This window comes from Salvia splendens, chromosome 20 (assembly GCF_004379255.2).
Source record: "Salvia splendens isolate huo1 chromosome 20, SspV2, whole genome shotgun sequence".
Lineage (NCBI taxonomy): Eukaryota > Viridiplantae > Streptophyta > Magnoliopsida > Lamiales > Lamiaceae > Salvia > Salvia splendens.
The window spans coordinates 21427374-21445713 of record NC_056051.1 but is presented as its reverse complement, the minus strand read 5'-3'; the positions used below and the strand labels follow the sequence as shown (position 1 = coordinate 21445713).

At 37.2% G+C, this 18340-nt stretch overlaps 1 protein-coding gene and 1 long non-coding RNA gene across 2 annotated transcripts; both read right to left on the bottom strand.

Annotated features, from left to right (window-relative positions):
• Positions 1-3587: 3587 nt before the first annotated feature.
• LOC121780722 lies at positions 3588-6614 on the bottom strand. The gene is made up of 3 exons (XM_042178354.1): positions 6457-6614; positions 5033-5530; positions 3588-4450 (listed from the first exon to the last, which is right to left on the bottom strand). Exons 1-3 carry the CDS (start codon positions 6530-6532, stop codon positions 3912-3914), a joined length of 1113 nt encoding a protein of 370 aa, XP_042034288.1. The 5' UTR covers positions 6533-6614; the 3' UTR covers positions 3588-3911.
• Positions 6615-16914: 10300 nt separating this feature from the next.
• Positions 16915-18040, bottom strand: LOC121781112. Its single transcript, XR_006046145.1, has 2 exons — positions 17547-18040; positions 16915-17435 (listed from the first exon to the last, which is right to left on the bottom strand). It is a non-coding gene; the product is annotated as an uncharacterized LOC121781112 (long non-coding RNA).
• Positions 18041-18340: the final 300 nt, after the last annotated feature.

The window sequence follows — 18340 nt, the reverse complement described above, 5'->3', positions numbered from 1 at the left end:
CCAGGGGTATTACCTCCAGGAAGAGCGGTCGGCGGGGAGCGGCAGAAGCGAGGTCGACATCATGAGTGCCGCGTTGGCGACCTACCAATCCCAACACTACAAACCGTTCAAGTACCTCAATGTTTGGCTGGAGGTCCGTGTGCATCCGAAGTATATGGGAGGCGTATCATCCTCCTTTAGCTCCTCCAGCAAACGGTCGAGGTCGGTATCCCTATCCGACGCCGGCTCCGATGAGGTGTCCACCCAGCTCGTCGGAGCTAACTTGGGTAGTCTCGACGCCGGCCTGAGTAGTTCCCAACGCCGACCGCAAGGAAGGAAGAAGTCGACGGCCAACCGTCGTCGCGCCGCGACTCCATCCGCCCCCGATCCCGCTCCTGCTCCCTTTGTACCACCTCAACCCCCCACCAACTCGTTGTGAGGGGGTTTTGGCCCAATTGAATTTGGCCGATAGGTTAATTATGACCCACGAGCAACTTCGATCTTATGTGGCAATGATACGGGGTCTCCAAAGAACATTGGGGGTGGAGCCGGATGAATAATCTTTCACGGGGTATTTTTAGCCTTTAATTATGTAATTTTTATATTTTAGGAGTTTAATTATGTAATTTTCAATTTTTAGGATTTTAATTATGTAATTTTTAATTTTTAGAATTTTAATTATGTAATTTTTATTTTTTTATAATTTGTAATAGTATTCCGAGTAATTTTAATGCATTTTAATATTGTGGAAATGTTTTTATTTAAATTGAATAATAGAATGGTGGGACCATTGAGCTTGTCCTTGCGGAAGAGCACGGATGTGGGTGTTGTGCTCTTGCCTAAGGACAGGGAGTAAAAGTGGGTTCGGACCCACATCCATGCTCGTTGGTAAGAGCACGGATGAGGATGCTCTAATTGGTTTGGGCCTCGAATTCATAATGTTTCAAATGATTTAAATTTATACTGAGATTGTACATGAGCTTTAATATATCATTAGTGAGTTTTAATATATAAATCGTAAAGTGAACTAGAGATAAATAGAAAAAGTTTTTAAAATATTATTAGTAGAGAATGAATTTTAATTTATTAGAGAAAATTTTTTATTTTAGAATATTTCATACTTTTCAAGTTTATAGGAACGGATTAAAATGAAAATAGTTTATATTTTTAGGAACGGAGAAAATATTAATAGTAATACGGTTCAATTTGTGTTGATACGAGACGACTTGATTTCGAATACTATTTTACGTTGCACGAAAGCCATACAAAGTTTTAGTTGTCAAAGTTAAAACCTAATAATTAAATAAATAGATGCTACTATAATAAGTAGTAATACTAATACTAATAATAACATGTTACTCCCCCAAATGAAATTATCACAATGACAATAAAAACATGAGCACTTAAGAACAGAAATATAATCGAGTCTTAAATTAGTGTGCACCAATGTTATGAAAGACGGCTGTTTGGCAGTGGGGTTTAAATAGAGCTAGACAACTATGCAATACTATCATATCCGATATTAATATAGACATAATGTACACTCTTAGAGCCTAGTTGTCATTGAAAAAGAAAGCCAATTAATAGATTACTCACCTTAAAATAATAGAGATAACATTTAAAAGTTAGCTAATCGTTTTATTTTACCTCTTACATTCCAATTTATTGAAATTAAGCTCACAATACAAAAGAAAATGATAGGAAGAACATGAGAGCATCCGCAACGCGTCTCGCGTGCGTCTCGATCTCGTCTCGGAGAGACGAGACGGCCGCGAGACAGCGTTGCAGCCTTCCGTCTCGGTCCCGTCTCGCCGAACGTCTCGTCCCGGAGGGACGGCTCGCGCGACAGCTCGCCACGCGCCAGCGCCACGTGACGCCCACTCGCCGGCCCGCGAGTGGGTGTCGTCACGCTGACGCAATAAATAGTTTTTTTTTAAAAAAATCGATTTTAATAAAAAAAATTAAAAAACGGTAATATTACCGTTGAATGGTAAATTTTTTTTATTTTTTATAATTTTTTACTCTATAAATACTTCTCTTTCATCCTCATTATACACACAAACACACATCTATTATTCTCAAATCATCTCCATTTCCTCTCCAATTTTCATCTCGCCTCTCCAATTTTCATCACAAAATGTCCGGCGACGGAAACTCTGGCGGCTCCGGCGGCTTTGACATAAACACGTTTGGCGACTAGGGGGCATGTACAATGTCTTGGGTGGTTCCGGTTCCGGCTCGTCGACGCCGGGTACCCAAGGCTCGCCGACGCCGGCGGCATACCAACCACCCCATTTTGATGTGTATGCATCGCTCGTCCCTTCGCCCCGAGGTATTCGCAGGGATTATCCCAAATTAGGGAGGATTATCCGAATGAACCCAATCCGAAAGGAGGACGAGGCGGTGGAAGCTCCAGGGGTCGTGCATTCGACGCCGTGGAGGAAGAAGAGGAGGCAGCCAAGGAGGAGGAGGAGGAGGATATAGGCCGGCATCCATACAGCCGGGTGGACATGATGACTTTGTTCAACGCTTGGGTCAGCGTCTCGTACGATCCCATCGTCGGGAATCAACAAACCCACAAGTGTTTTTGGGAAAAGGTCACCACCGCCTACAACGAGAACAAGCCGGCTCGGTCCCGCCGCCGCACCCTGAAGATGCTCCGCAGTCAGTTTGACCGCATCGACAGAGATGTCAAAAATTTTTGCGGCATCTACAAGAGTGAAGCGTCTCAATACCAAAGTGGAGCCAGTGGAGCCGACATTATGAGAGCGGCTTTGCGAGTCTTCTTTGACGACAACGGCAAAGAATTCAAACATGTCGATGTTTGGGAGGCCGTCAAAGACGTTGAAAGGTGGGTCAGCGGTGTCCAGTCCAGCCAGGGCTCGAGCTCAAAGCGCACGAAGCACACGGCGGGTGGCCAATACTCGTCTAGTGAGGGCGGGTGAGGCAGCGCCTCACAAGATGTTGAGGGCACGGCCACCGATGTAGGGGGCTCCTCCCGTGGGTGTTGTCGGCCGCAAGGGACCAAGGCAGCGAAGGCGGCTAGACGGAGGAGGGGCCGAGGCGAATCACGCGAGTCGGGCTCGGTCTCGGGCTCGAACACCCTATTGTCCATGTACTTGACCGCCACGATGGCGTACACTTCCCGCATGACGCCTCCACAATATCAAGCCCATCTTGCCGGAATTGAGTATATAGCAAGACAAATTTGTATTCCGCCTCCAGGTAGCTTGAGTGCACCGCCATCGCCTTCGGGGGATGATTCCCCGGCGGAGTAGTTTTTATAATTTCTATAAAATTGTATTTTAAATTATGTCTTTTTTTATATATTTTGCCACGAATTTAATTATGTATTTTTTTTAGGATTTTAAGTTGTAATTTTATTTTATTTAATGAAGTGTGATTTTATTAATTGAATTTGTTGGAAATAAAAATAAAAAATAAAATTGAATGAATAATTAAAGGATGAGATGATTAAGAGATGGATAAAAGACGGAGGGTTGCAGGTGTTGTCTCTTAGTTAAGAGATGGAGTGAAAAGTATAGTGGGGCCCATGAATAGATAAGATATGAGACGGATAAGATACAAAGTGGCGGATGGTCCGAATATCACTGAATAAGTATTGGCTATTTCATTTGATTCTCATTAACTCAACCTCTGCCACACACTTAAAATAGACATACTGAATGTAGATCAATCTCTGCCATTCAACCTCCATGGCAAAATGATAAAACCATACCACTCTCTTCCCACCAAATCCCTTTCCCATTTATTGGGCTTAATAGTACATCTGAAAATCAAATACCACTCCTCTATATATACTGTTACACCTTAAAAACTTGGGATCTGGCAGAGTATTGATAGGACCAGATCAAAATGCAAAACAAAACAAAATCATCATCCATTGTAGCAACAAGAAGTAGTACTATCCATCAGGCATGCCTCCTCGGGTGGCGGACGCTGAGCAGCTTCACGTCGTCCACCACGGGCCCACAGAGGGAGGCGTAGTCGTCGCTCCTCATGTGGTAGTAGGTGCTGAGGAACATGATCCTGGTGCGAGCACTGACTGCAACGAACCTCTGCATAGCGCGCTTGTATCCGCCCTTGCCCTTGGACTCGTAGGGGACCTTGAGGGTGTCCCTCCCGGCAAACGCCTCAACGATCATGGATCCCTCACAGGCGTTGCTAGCGTCCCCAACCGCGAATGTCAGTTGGTAGGTCTTGCCGATGATGGTCCTGGCCACCTGCGCGATGGCGCTCTCCTTTCCCCCCACGAGCTCTATAGCCCTCTGGCCGTGTGGGACTGAGAAGTGAGCCGCATCAATGTACTTCACGGCCTTGAGGGACTCGACCATCCAGGCCGGGAGGGGGGAGTTGTCGTCCTCTATGTTTGGTGGGATTAGGACTCCCCAGCTTGTGTTGGGAAATATGTAGGCACCTTCTTCAAAGTCACCATTTTTCAACAGGTTCTCTGTAAACAAGCATTGTTAGGTTATGATCTTACCCCTAAAAATCCAGCATGTTTTCATCAAACAAACAATCAAGAAAGTTGCAGGAATAAAGCAAAGGATGTATTAGGAATCAAAAACCTGAAAAAAAAAACTGAATCTTGCAACAAGACAGAGTTGAAAAGTAAACTCATTCGAGTAAAAATGGAATCTTGCAACAAGATAGAGTTGAAAAGTAAATTCATTCGAGTAAAAATTGAATCTTGCAAGAAGACAGAGTTGGAAAGTAAATTCATTTTGAGTAGTCAAAAAAGAGCAAATCCCATATCCTGTCTTCTTCCCCTCAACAAGTAGGACCAAAACATTTTTGGCAACTTGTCGATTGACAACGACAGATAATGTCCAGAGGCAGAGGAGATGGGGAGGAAGAGACATAAGCTTTGTAAGTTTGTAAGAAGCATACAGATAATGTCCAGTAATCATGGTTTTAAAGCACTAATTAATCTGCCTAATTCACATATGCAATTTATGTAACCAAGCATAATCCAAAACCATTGCAAATAGTTCCATAAGCTGATAAGCATTGGTGGAATGAGTGAACTTACGGTTTGTTGGCCTCGGAGGGTATAAAGCCCGAATTGCTATTGCATCAATGAGAGGTCCACAGGCGGGATCCTCCTCAACGCCCGGGTTGTGGATGAGGATCTCAGCCACGGTGCTACTTGTCTTGAACGCCCACGCATACGAGTCCCAGCCATTGCTGCTGTACAATGTCTGGATTGGCAGGACTCCAAAGTCGGGCGCTACAGAGACGTTCACCCTCTCCTCCTGAGCACAGGTCCGGGCAGCACTAAACGTTAGTGAATAGTACATCCCCTTTGTGACATTGATCAGTTGCTTGATCGAGGCCTCGTTCCCCAGCCTCACTGCAGCATATCCCTCTGGCACCACCAGTAGCATGTCGCCCTGCTGCTGCCCGGCCTTGATGTACTCAACAAAGCCGGAGATCTGCCATTTCGGGATGGCGTGGGGTTTGAGCACAATGGTGCCATTGAGGTCAGAGGCGGATGGAGCCATCTCAAAGTTGCCATTGTCTAACAACCCTGTGGTTTCAGATTAACCAAGCAAGCACTTAGCTTCAAAAAGTTTATGATTCAAGAATTGTAAAAAAGGAAAATGAATTAGCCTCATAACAACATCTCTATCACTTTTTGGTTTCTTGATAGGAATTTAGAATGTGGAGTAACATGCTAAGGAGACAACTGCACACATCAACTAGCAAGACCAGCTGTAGGTATTAGCCTCAATTCTCTCTCTCTCTCTCTATGTGTGTGGCATGTGCAATCCCATGTGATGGAAATAGGATTTTCATACTCAAAGAATAATCATCCTAAACAACAAAATATCAAATGGGAAAAGGCTAATTTGTAGAAATCTATGATTCTTGCTCTTATAATAAACTTTACAGTGAAGCATCCAAGAATGTTTGTCACACTAATAAACCAATAAGTAGCACATGGATTCACATATAATAGGGCTAAATCACAGAATTATGTATAGTTTCCTCAAATCCAAGAACGTGATGCTTTAATTCTGGATGCCTTGTGTCATTCTCAGGAGAGATGAAAATTAGTACTATTTATTTTCCCCAAATGTGATAAGGTTTATAAATGTGTGTTTGGTTTCTCGAGAAGTAAACCTTATTAATGTTGGTATGGTATGAAACATGAATAATTTAGTTGCATTTAACATATGATTAAATTGCCAGAGTAAGAATGTACTGGTATTTTGCAACATTATGGTGTAGTTATTCTTGCAAAACACACACAACACAGACTTAAAAGAGGCAAAAAAATAATGAAAAAAGATTAAAATCTTGAAAAATCCAATTTCCAGAGCTTAGTTCCCGAATCCAGAGAGTTCCCATGTATCAAGTTCAAATATTTAGAAAAGGGAAAAGGAGATGAAGCTGTACAGCTCAAGTAATGAGAAAATATAAGCAAACTAGAAATGTGTGTCTTTCTCTTACCATCTCTGAAGGCAAAAGCATTGTGGCAAGCAGCAGCCAAGAACAGCAGCACCGACAGAGCAGGGAAGCTCCCCATTTCTTGATTCACAACTATGCTCACTCTTTTGTGCAGAAACTACGACGAAAAATAGAATTATTGAGTTTAGGTGTCTGATTTCAAATTGAAGTCAGAGACTCCCTTTTTATGCATGCCAGCACTTCAAACTAGCCTCAACTTTTGTTTTAATTACGTTATTGCCGACATCTATACGTACAGTACATCTATTTTCTTTAGAGCATCTCCAGTGAGCGGATGTCCCACTCGGACATCCACTAGGACATCCCAAAAACACCTTCTGCCACGTCACTAGGACTTCCCATCCCACTGCCACGTCACTAGGACATCCCCTACACAATCCGCTCTTCCCATCGCCCTTCCCACTAGGACTTCCCGCAATAAAAAAAATCACAATAATGTAATTACGTAAAAACGAAATTATAATTACGTAAAAAATCACAGTAATGTAATTACGTAAAAGAAGAGAGAAACTTGTTAACACAAGTGGTGCGAATGAAATGAAGTTCAACGAGCCGTATATATAGAGTTTAAAAAAAAATTTAATTACCGGACGTCCGACCCACTCCACAATGGCGGACGTCCGCCCGCCCGTCGCCCGCACGTCCGAGGACACCCGACGTCCTCACAGGACGTCCGTATCCGACCTTCGACGCCACAATGGCGGACGTCCCGGTCGCCCGTAGCGGACGTCCGACCGGACGTCCGCCATTGGAGATGCTCTTAGGCTACATTAGCATTACTTTTTTTATACTCCATACATATTTATGTTAATTCTAATATTACATCAGAAAATATTATTAACGTCATTAGTTGCATTATAAATTATTGAAAAATTAAAATTTCATATGTTTATATTCTCTCATTTGTGGAGTAATATATTGTAGGAGCGTTTCAAAATATGTTGATAGTACTTCATCCGTCCCCTAATGATTGTCCACTTTGTTTCTGGCATAGATTTTTAAAAATGTAGAGGAAAGTGAATTGAAAAAACTAATGGAATATGAGTCACATTTTTATGTGTTTATTTTATAATAAAATAGGAGTAGAATGAGTTATAGTGAATTGTATGGCCTATTTATAATAAAATATAAGGTCCCGTTTGGTAGCTATGTTACGATTAGATAAGAGGATTAATCCGGGTTTATTTGTGCATTTGGTAGCTATGTTAATAAACTTAATAGCCCGTGTTCTGTATCCGGCCCGCACAAAGCCCATTAAAAAATCTATGTTTTGGCATGTTATGTAACCACCCATTTTGGCATGTTACATATCAAGGATACCTAGTTAATTTTGCAAAATACATTTATACCCATAATTTAAAACTTTCTAACCCTAATCCAAAACTAACACCACTTCCTCACTCCATCACTTCATTAAACATACGCCTACTTCACAAATTCTTCACTTCACAAAACATAACAACTCTTCCTCACTTCACAAAACATTCTACCTCCCTCCCTCCATTCTTTCCGGTGACTCAAACATCCGGCGACTCCATTACTTCCGGCGAGACTCCATTTCTCCCGCGACTCTATTTCTGAATCAAGGTTAGGTTTTTTGCAAGTATTCTTCAAGATTTATCTGAAATGTTTGGAAAAAAACCCCTCGAATGTCTTGGATTATTTCAACGCTAATTTCTCCAATTTCTAATTGTTATACTATTTCTCCAATCTCTAATTGTGTGACTTCATTATCTCTTGGACACATTGCAGCTCTGTCTGCGTTTTCCTATTTCCAGATTTTGGTAAAACTTGGGCCTCTTGAGCTTGTTCAAGTTTGGTACAGATATTCACAGTACGCTTGCAAAGGATTGAGTTTGTCCGACTCACCATTTCATACTTTTATCCCCAATAGCAACAAAGAATGAATTTTTATTGATGCATATGCTGTTATACCATATTCTGAACTTTATCATAAGCACATTCATTCATTAAGAAAATTGAAGAAAATTGTTTTTGGAAGACGTCATTTTTTATTAATAGATATACAAAGTTGTCCATTCCTCCTTGTACATATCCTTATTTTATCTTCCTTGAAAACTCCTTTATTTGGTATATAACCACTTTCAAGATGCCCTCTTAAACTGGATGCAATGCTCGAGTGCCCGATTATGTTACTGATGTATTTGTATCAGTAGAGATGGGCGGCGACTTGCTCCGGAGCTTGGGGTGCCTTAACGTATAGAACCCCGATACCAGCAGCACGATCTGCAACGAACGCAATACAGAAGCAAAGTCCCCCACCACACTCTGTATCCTCCCCCTATACTCCTCAACCTATCATACTTCATCCTTAATCAATGCTTATGCTCTGATTATTGTCCAAAATAAATCAAGATTCTGGATTCCTCAAGTGCTAAAACAGAAAGAAGTCATTCAAAAAAAAGGGGCAAGTAAGTGCATATGTAGTAGTAGAAGTATTATGCAAAGCAAAACATTTCGTAGATGATGAAAACGAAATGACAATATCCAAAGTGCTAAAACAGAAAGAAGTCATTCAAAAAAAAGGCGGCAAAACAATGGACAATGGACAACTACTGCATCAACAATGGACATTTGAACAAACGAAATACGCCTACTTGTTCAGACGGAAGTGAGTAAACTCACCGGATTCTTCGTGATATGGAAGCACTGCTCAGAAGTGAAGGTAGTGTGTTGATAATACAGAAAGAGCGGCTGTGGCTGTTATTAGGGTAACATAACCCATACTTATAGGAATTATTAGGGCAACATAAGGATAATTAAGTAATTAAATAAAATTAATGAGGATATTTTTGACAATTACAAATTTAATCCTTATTTGTGACTTGTTGAACCAAACACTTAAATAAGATAATTCACAATTATCTTAATCTACCAAACACCCAATATATATTTCTTAACTAATTGAAACTATGATAAGTATCATGAATTGTATCATGCCTAGTCGAAACATGACATAGCTACCAAACGGGCCCTTAGTGAATAATTAACTAGGACCGAGAAATTAGCTCCTTCCCAACTAAGTTGAGTCATATTTCTCTTTGAAATGTCCCAATTAAGTTGAGTCATTTTATTTTTTAATAAAAAAAATAAAACATTCAATCACTATTACGTTATTACAGCATCTACTTTACTCTTTATTTATCTTTCTTATTTTATTCATTTTTCCTACTTTTCAATATAATTTATTAATCTCCATGTCTAAAATTCACTTAGTTAGGATGAAGGGAGTATATATTTGTATAATAGTAGTACTATAAATGAAAAGTAAAAGGGCTAGTATGTTATGTCGAAGTGAAATTGAGATGAATACCAGTACCATGTTACTCTTCATATTCGAAACGTGAAAAAACTCTAATAAATATATTTACCGCACATTACATGATTATATAATACAATTTTCAACATAACTTATATACTTTTTTAATTATCTGTATTTTATTGTCACTCATGACTTAGACATGAGACTGCGGTCTTGTTACGTCTCAGGAAGTCGATTGTGTGGCCGAACCTTTTCCTTTTTTGATTTATTGTAATTGATTATATTTAATAATTGAACTTTAATAAAAAAAAATTATAACTTTAAAATAAATATTAATATATGCAATTAAAATTATAACTAGAAGTTCTTTTTTATTTATTCTAAACACTTTTAATATGGCATTGTAATTGAAAATATGATCTTCAATTTAGTTAATTTTACATGTAATTAACCATAAATTATTCGCATCTAATATCAAGGCCTTCAAGCTGCCTATTTGTATATAGTTTTATTTAACAATTTTAAATTAGAAGAATTATTTTTTGATCAATTGTGTTTTGTTCTTTAACTTGTTTAGAACAAAAATGACCAAATGTTTTGCATTATACAGTAAATGTTAATCGCATCAAAACCAAAAGATCTCTTACCCTGCTCTTTACAGAAATAAATTAATATAAACTAGATAGGAAATGGATTGTGTATCATGAAATGTTGCAGTATCAAATTTAAAGTATCATAATCATTGGATGATGAATGACATTGTGTGGTATAATACTAAAAGGACATTAGAAGAGCCCTATCTAAAATCGATGATCTTCATTGAAAATTCCATTAGGGGGAACTCGACTGCAATCCGGTACCACTCCAGTTCTACCGTTGTGGGTGCCCTTAGGTGTCTCGGAACTCAACTGATGTCTTTTGGGGTTTTTGGTTTTATATGTGCCGATGCCATTACTTGTCACTAGTTTTTCTTTTTGGTATGTCCGTCAATACTTGTCACACTTATTTTTTTATTATTTTTGATAGTGAACACTATAATTCACTAACTCATTTATTTTATTATAAAATTAATATATAAAAGTATAATTCAAATTTCATTAACTCTTTTCATTCATAATATTTTTTCATATTTCTAAAAATTCGGGTTAGAATCAATTCGTGACAATTAATGATAGAGTGGGTATACTATTTTCCATGGTCACCACTAGCATAATACTATTTGGGTACCACTTGGTGAATTGGATGTACAACTTTCCAAACCTATATCTTTAACAAGAGCCTAGAATTTCTACAACATACTATAAGAGTATCACTATAAGGCGGACGTCCCCAATAGCCCCGCCCCCTTATTTGTTCACAGCCCCAGTTTTTTGTACGTGTCCAAAGAAAAAGGTTTCCGCCACTATAGACGGACACTTTCAATAGCCTCGAAATTTTATAACCAATTAAATCAATAATAACAAAAAACGTGTATTCAAAAAAATTCCTCCTTCCCTCTTCCTTCTCCCATCCTCTCAAAAAATGTCGAAAATTTAAAAAAAAAAATAAAAATCAAGGGGGCTGTCGGCGTAGGCCGGCGCGCCTATCGCCTTGGAGGTTCCGGACCGGCGCGTCCTCGCACTAAACTCGCCGATGGGCGTTCCTCCCCGGGAACGGCGTCCGGCTCGGGGCGGCCTCTTGCTCCACTATAGCTCGGCGGGGCGGCAGTGGGAAGGGGGCGGCCGCCCCTATAGTGGATACCCTAATACACATTTGAAGTCATGAAAGATAGAAAGAAGCTCAAATAAAGTTGATCAAATCTTGCCCAATTCCCTAGCAATTTAGCCACTCGTCTCGTACAATTATTTGTGTTAGAATCATGAGGGCGACTCCTCGAATAGATAAAACAGGAGGTAGATAGAGAGATAAAAGGACAAAACTAGCCTTTTAATAGTTTGGCACTACAAAGACAAGCCACGAGACTTGCGGGGCCCGCAGCAAGTGGAATGGGCCCAGTGGATACTACAAAACCTTGAGACGTATCCCTATATTGGGCTTTCTTTGACAGGTTATAAATCGCAATTCCTGTGGGCCTCAATTTACTACCTTGAATTAAGATGTGGGCCGTCTATCATTTTTAGCCTCTTTTAACTTTTTTTTTTAATTTTGAAAAATATACATTTTCCCTTTAATTATGATAATAGTCCTAGACTTGGATTTTTCTTGGATGGGAAGAAATTAATCTTCCAATCGACTATTTACTCAATCTTCTCCCTATTTGAGATTCACTTGATTCGATTAAATTTTAGACTTTTTAGAGGCTTTTATGAATGACAATGTGACACCATATTTTTTAGACCTAAAGCCTCTCTTGGTATATTTATTAAGAGATTTGGGTTCAACTTAAACAATCCTCAATGGGGATTTGAATCAAAATTCTGCATCCATCTTAACCTTTAAAAATCAATTTTCTCAAATCTCTTATCTCTAAAAACGCTTCAATTGACTTGGGAATTGGGATGGAGGAGTTGTAGAGATAAATTGGCATCATAATTGAAGGTGGATTGTGACCAAACCAAGCCAAAAACTTTTAAGTCATGTCCTTTACCATCTTGACAGCTGATATTCCTGATGTCCTTCCCAACCTTTTTCGATTTTAACAAATCAATATGATTTTTTTTCATTATTGGAAATTGGATATAGTTCACATTCATTTGTGAAAAATAAAAAGATAAACAGTTTGGACAGTTCTTTAATTTGTAGTAATTTTTAATGTTGTTTATGAATATATAGTGTCGTTATCTCTTTCTCTGTGGTTGTGGTCCTGTTTGAGCTGCACATGAAAAGCACCATCATAAGGCTACATACAATTACAGCCGAAAAATCGAAATTAATTTTATAATTCCGCAGGCTTTGATATGCCTCATTTTGGGCATAATTAATAAATTTGCACATGTTGATGTCTCTATTGAAAATGATTTTTTAACCCAAATCATGTTAAACTGTTGACGACTAATTTTTCTTTTGAAACTGTTTTTCAATTCTGGAATTTTTGTCATTGATTTACTATTCATTAGTGTTGATTATATCATAATTACATTTTGTAATTTTTTTTATCATTTAAACTTTAGTTAATGAATAGAAACCATGACTGAGTATTTCATTATTTCATACTTTGTAGGTGCTTTATTTATGGGCAAAATGCTAAAACGGATATTAATGTTGGTCAATCGCGACTTTCACATCATTTAAATAGTAGTAGAACGTTTTATCCATATAGTATTTTTGGTTTGCCATGGTATTAGGTATACATAATTTCCCTCGAACTTGTCGATCTAGCTATCAAGAAATGTTAATGAATGAATGAGTTAATCCAAATTGACGCGAATTTATTGTCCCCACTTCACATTATATTTTTCTAGTTTATCGCATATATCTAATTGTCAAGAAATGGTTGACGAATGACCGAGGTAATCCCAATTGACGCTAATTTATATTGTTGTCATATTTAATCAAAATTTTTTTTCCCAAATGATCTTTTTTAGATGGGTGACAATGGCACCACGTCGATATCTACTATAATTATAGAGTGGAGAGAACTCTGCCGACGCAGAAATGAATGCATTAATTGAGAATATGCATAAATGCGGCAAAATTCGCAGTTTCTGCACATTCCATGCCCCTCAATCCTATTTATTTCTCACGTGGATATCTTTAATTGCTCTTGTCTTCAATTATACATCTATATTCCTATATATTTATTTCCTTTTTTTCATATTTCCTCATTTTTCCTTCTTGATCTTAGCCCCACGATTTTGTCATCCGACGGTTAGATTGATGTCATGTGTCATTTAATAATGCAGATTTTCAGTTGAATAATGCACACCGACTAATAATGCACCATTATAGTGTAATAATGCAGATCATCTGGAGCGTTGATGAATGAGATCTAATGGCCCATATTAAGAAGAATAAAGGATCTAAGGGATGAATAGGAGAATAACGCTCCCCTATATTATATATATATAGAGGCTTATGTTAAAATGACATCACCTCTTAAAGTGACGCTGTGACACTACGTATCCAGCAATATTATAAACACTACACAACAATAGTATAAACGCTAGACAACAATCTATAGATTAGATTGTTGTCTAGCGTATTGAATATTGATGGCCGAGAAAATTTACCCTTGAGCATTTTTTATGATTGCCACATGGCAGCTGATTATTCGTCCACGTGTACAAATGATTGGCTAAAAATAGTGGTATAGTATTACTTTAAGGGGTGTTGTCATTTTAACGCACGCATATATCAATATTAATAACTCATTACAATTGCTAGAATCCTACCTAGTACCCCATATGGCCTGTTTCTAATGCAAGTGATTTTTTATACTTTCTTTTCCCCATGCAAATTACTCCTTCCGTTCCATAATATGAGTCACTTTAGTTGTGGGCACAGATTTTAAGAAAAGAAAAGAATAGAGGGTTGAAAAAGTTAGTGGAATATGAGGTCCACTTTTTTTATATTGACTTTATAATAAAATGTGAGTGAAGTGAGTTAGTGGAATGTGAGACCTACTTACCATTTATGATAAAAAAGTGAAATGTGATTCTTATTATGGGATAGACTGAAATGCCAAAATGTGACTTTTATTGTGAGACGGATGGAATAATTAGTTTTAAAAAATGAAAACTAGGTGGCGGTTAACTTTAACACCATAATGCAAATTATGAGGAGTTAATATGGAGTATTATATAAATGAATAAAGCTATGTGGCCACATTATGGCCAGCCATAAATTAATTAAATAATAAAAAAATTGATTTTTTTTCAAATTTTTGGTTTAATACTACTTGATTTTACTTTTATATCATCTTCATTATATGTTGCTCAACATGTTAGTGTTGCTCTTTCGTAGTTTTTGCTCAACTTATTACTACTGTCATTTCTTGATTGTTGCTCAACGTATACAGTAATTCGTAATATTAATGTGTTTTACGTAATGAAATTCAAAGATAAGTATCAACTTACAAGTCCATTCACACACATACAAGTTTATACCGGTAATTCTAATTTTTTATACATGTAAATGGACTAAATTAACTCTTTATGACCGACCACATTATGACCATTTAGCATCACTCAATATAAATTCATGAAATTTTGTCAAATTCTAACCGTGGCACCTTTCAAAATTGATTTCAGCAAAATAATAAAAAAATAAGTGAAGAAAGTAACGGAAATAAAAATGAGTGAAAAAGTACATGTTATTAATGAATTTTAAAACTACCGAAGTAAATGCGATAACGAGTGCACACATATATATGCTCGTACACACATATATATGCTCGGATTGTTGTATATGCTTCCAATTTGTCCTAAGCCAAATTCCCCAATTAAATGTGGCCATAAATGAACTCATATTTCATTTCTGGTTCATTTATCCAGCAGAAACCGATTTGATGTTTTATACTACTTCTACCAAATTGCAACTCATCCGTGACTATAAATAAAAGATAAATCAATTTACTTTTTCATTTTTTCAAGTTTTTCTTTTCCATGTCGCCATTCATGTCCAACAATAATACTAATATATATTTTTTAAATTTTGGATAGTCCACTAAAATTAGTCCATATATATACGGTAAGTTTCTTGTAATTAATATTGAACTTTAAATTTATTATCGGTATTTAATGGGTTAAATAAGTTGTAACGCAAAGGGGGCTATTGCTTCTTGCTTTGTCATCGTAAAAGTTGAAATTTGTTTAGTGATCACAAGCAAAATCACAGCCATATATTACAATATTTGAGGGGACATCCTAACAACCAATAATTTAGAGACAGTAATGATCCCATGCTTTAAAAAAATTGTACATCTACAACTGACTACATTACCAACTATGGAGTATATTTTTATAGCGGTGAAAAAAGATAAGGCACAGCCATAGTTCAATAAAGATTAAAATTAAAAATTCACAATATATTTTGAAAAATATGATGTCTTCTTCGTGAAAATAACAATCTTTTTACATTGAAAACGTATGTGGTATTTTCCGGCTCGACCCTAACGGACATTTAGGCCCTATGGATGACCCTCCAGAGTCGGCCGCACCCTCCCATTCCCCCTAGCTACATCCATCGGGGTACGAAAGTTAGCTATATATATATATATATATATCCATGTATGGGAATAATGTAGGTAAACTATAAATTAGTAAATAGAAGCAATATATCAATCCTTGGCTCGTGTTGTGACCTTGTACAAGACTTGAATATTCGCATGCCACGATGTCTCATTTTATGAGCTGGACTTATCGCTTCCGAGCCAACCAATTCAGCCGCTCCATTGGCTGTCAACTCAGCTTCTAGTTTCTCTTGAACGAGGGTTTATTCATCTTGAGTAGCTCTTTCACCTATGGTTTGTGTAAAAATGAGTCACTCACCCCTTTAAAAGGCCTCATAAGGGAGAAGGGTTGATTCTAATGATTCATTCGTGAACTTAGGGGTTTTGTCGATGAATACAATTATGACATCTTTCAACCCAAGATCAAGAACAAGGACACTAGATCTTGTTTTCATTGCTGTCGTATTGTATGATTTTGATAGTTCTGCATGACCGTAGTGCAAAAAGATTGAATCTCGTTCATGAATGAAAACAATATGGACCAAAAATAGACAAGATATACAAGATGTATCGAGTTTTGGATCACAAATAAAATTGTAAGTATTCCATTAGAAAAGAAGAATACGTTACAAAATACATACTTTACAAATTTCAGACAAAGTAGGATATAACCTATAACTAACAAGAGCCTGTCTTTAAATTAAAGCATCGCCAGCCTCACATGGAATGTCCTTTAATAGGACATCAAGATTAATTTTATTTCTCATGTAGTATAGTTTCACCCACCCTACAATCTCTCCCTGATTTCCTTTTTTACTTCTCATGGACATTTCCAATTATTTTTGCTAATGCATCAAATAAACAAGCAATTGCAACTATGATAAACACCAGATAAGAGTAGCGTTAAATATCATACAACCATTATTTCATCATTTTTTTTCTTTTCAAATCCAAACAAAACTCTTCTCAATTCAAATTAAAATAAACAGAAGTCCATATAAGTATCGCAGTGTCGAGCAAAGATGAAATAAGTACATAGCAAGATATATAATCTCATACAACTACTCTGTATTAAGAGGCACAACCATCAGTATTTACGTGATGCAGTTAATAGAAAGTTACACAGCATTATTTGTTGATAACCAGTAGCTAGAAAAAAAAGAAAAAAAATGATTTTCTGATCATTAATATACACACATTACAGTTCTTAAAGAGGAAGAAGTTCGGGATCACATTTACTTGTTCAATTATACGTAATTCAGTTCAATGGCGCCTGGCAGCAAGAAATGTCCTCTCAGGGAATGGTGAGCTGATAAAGGGGCAAAGCTCCAAGTGCTTCACGTTCAGCTTGCTCTCTCTTGACCTACTACCATTAATGACACAAATGAAGAGTTTAGAAGGAAACCGGACATAAAAGGGAAGAGATTGTATAAAATGCTTAAATTACATTTGAAACTACTTAATAGGAACGAACCCCTCAACTGGATTCAATTTCAGAAAAAGTTGTGACTTGTCCTTTACTGCTTACGCACAATGTACATTGCACCTTCAACGACTTGTCCTTTAATGCTTTAGAGATGAGAGCACATAAAATTCTTCAAAACCGTTTTGTAGAAGGCTAAGCACTACAGAGATTAATGATTTGAGATACAGAAGTTGATACAGAAGTTAGAAACTTACAAAAGCTAGCATCTCTTGCAGATAGCTCCGAAATGGTGTCTGCATAGCCTGTGAAAGAAAATAAATCAACTATAATGATGGCAACTGAACTGACTACTACTAAGAAAAGAAAAGAAAGCATATGACTCTTTAAGTAAAAAATTAGTTAGCTTTCAGTAAAGCCACAACATTGGTAGAAGAGATATTCAACAAGAATCAGAAAAAACTTCAAAGCAAGAGAAATAACAAATACTAGTAATGTTGATACAAGATAGAATTCAACTGCAACAAAAATTAAAATAAATACTAGTAGCAACTTAAAATTAGTAACAACCAAGCCAACATATGAAGCGAAGGGGTTAATTAACATTGCATTTTAAGAACAAATGCAATTAATATGGGTATTTTCTTCATATCTCCCAATAGTTACTCAAGAATAAGTTTGATTTTAGATTTACAAGGAATAGACATCTAGTACTTCACATGCTTTGCACATTTAGTTAGACAAAATACAAATGTAGCAACAAATGTGGAGCACGACACCGACACTCAGACAAGTAGAAGAGGTTAGCATGAGTTGAAGGACACCACCACAAGAATCACTACCAAAGATGGGAAGGACAAGATTTATGATGTTTGGCACACTATCCATTAATGGCACAATCTACATCAACATAAGCTAGCTAAAACAATTGCACTTGACATTATCTCCATTTCAAATAAAAACTCACACATTAAAAGCCTACATTCATTACTATTATTATTTTAATAAGTTTCTGAGATTTTTATATATAATCAGTCAAGCTCAATTGTCA

Coding starts and splice junctions, on each gene's coding strand:
- LOC121780722 (XM_042178354.1), bottom strand. CDS start 6,532: ATGGGGAGCTTCCCTGCTCTGTCGGTGCTGCTGTTCTTGGCTGCTGCT. Junction 5,531..6,456: donor TGCTTTTGCCTTCAGAGATG/GTAAGAGAAAGA, acceptor CTGAAACCACAG/GGTTGTTAGACAATGGCAAC. Junction 4,451..5,032: donor CCCTCCGAGGCCAACAAACC/GTAAGTTCACTC, acceptor GCTTGTTTACAG/AGAACCTGTTGAAAAATGGT.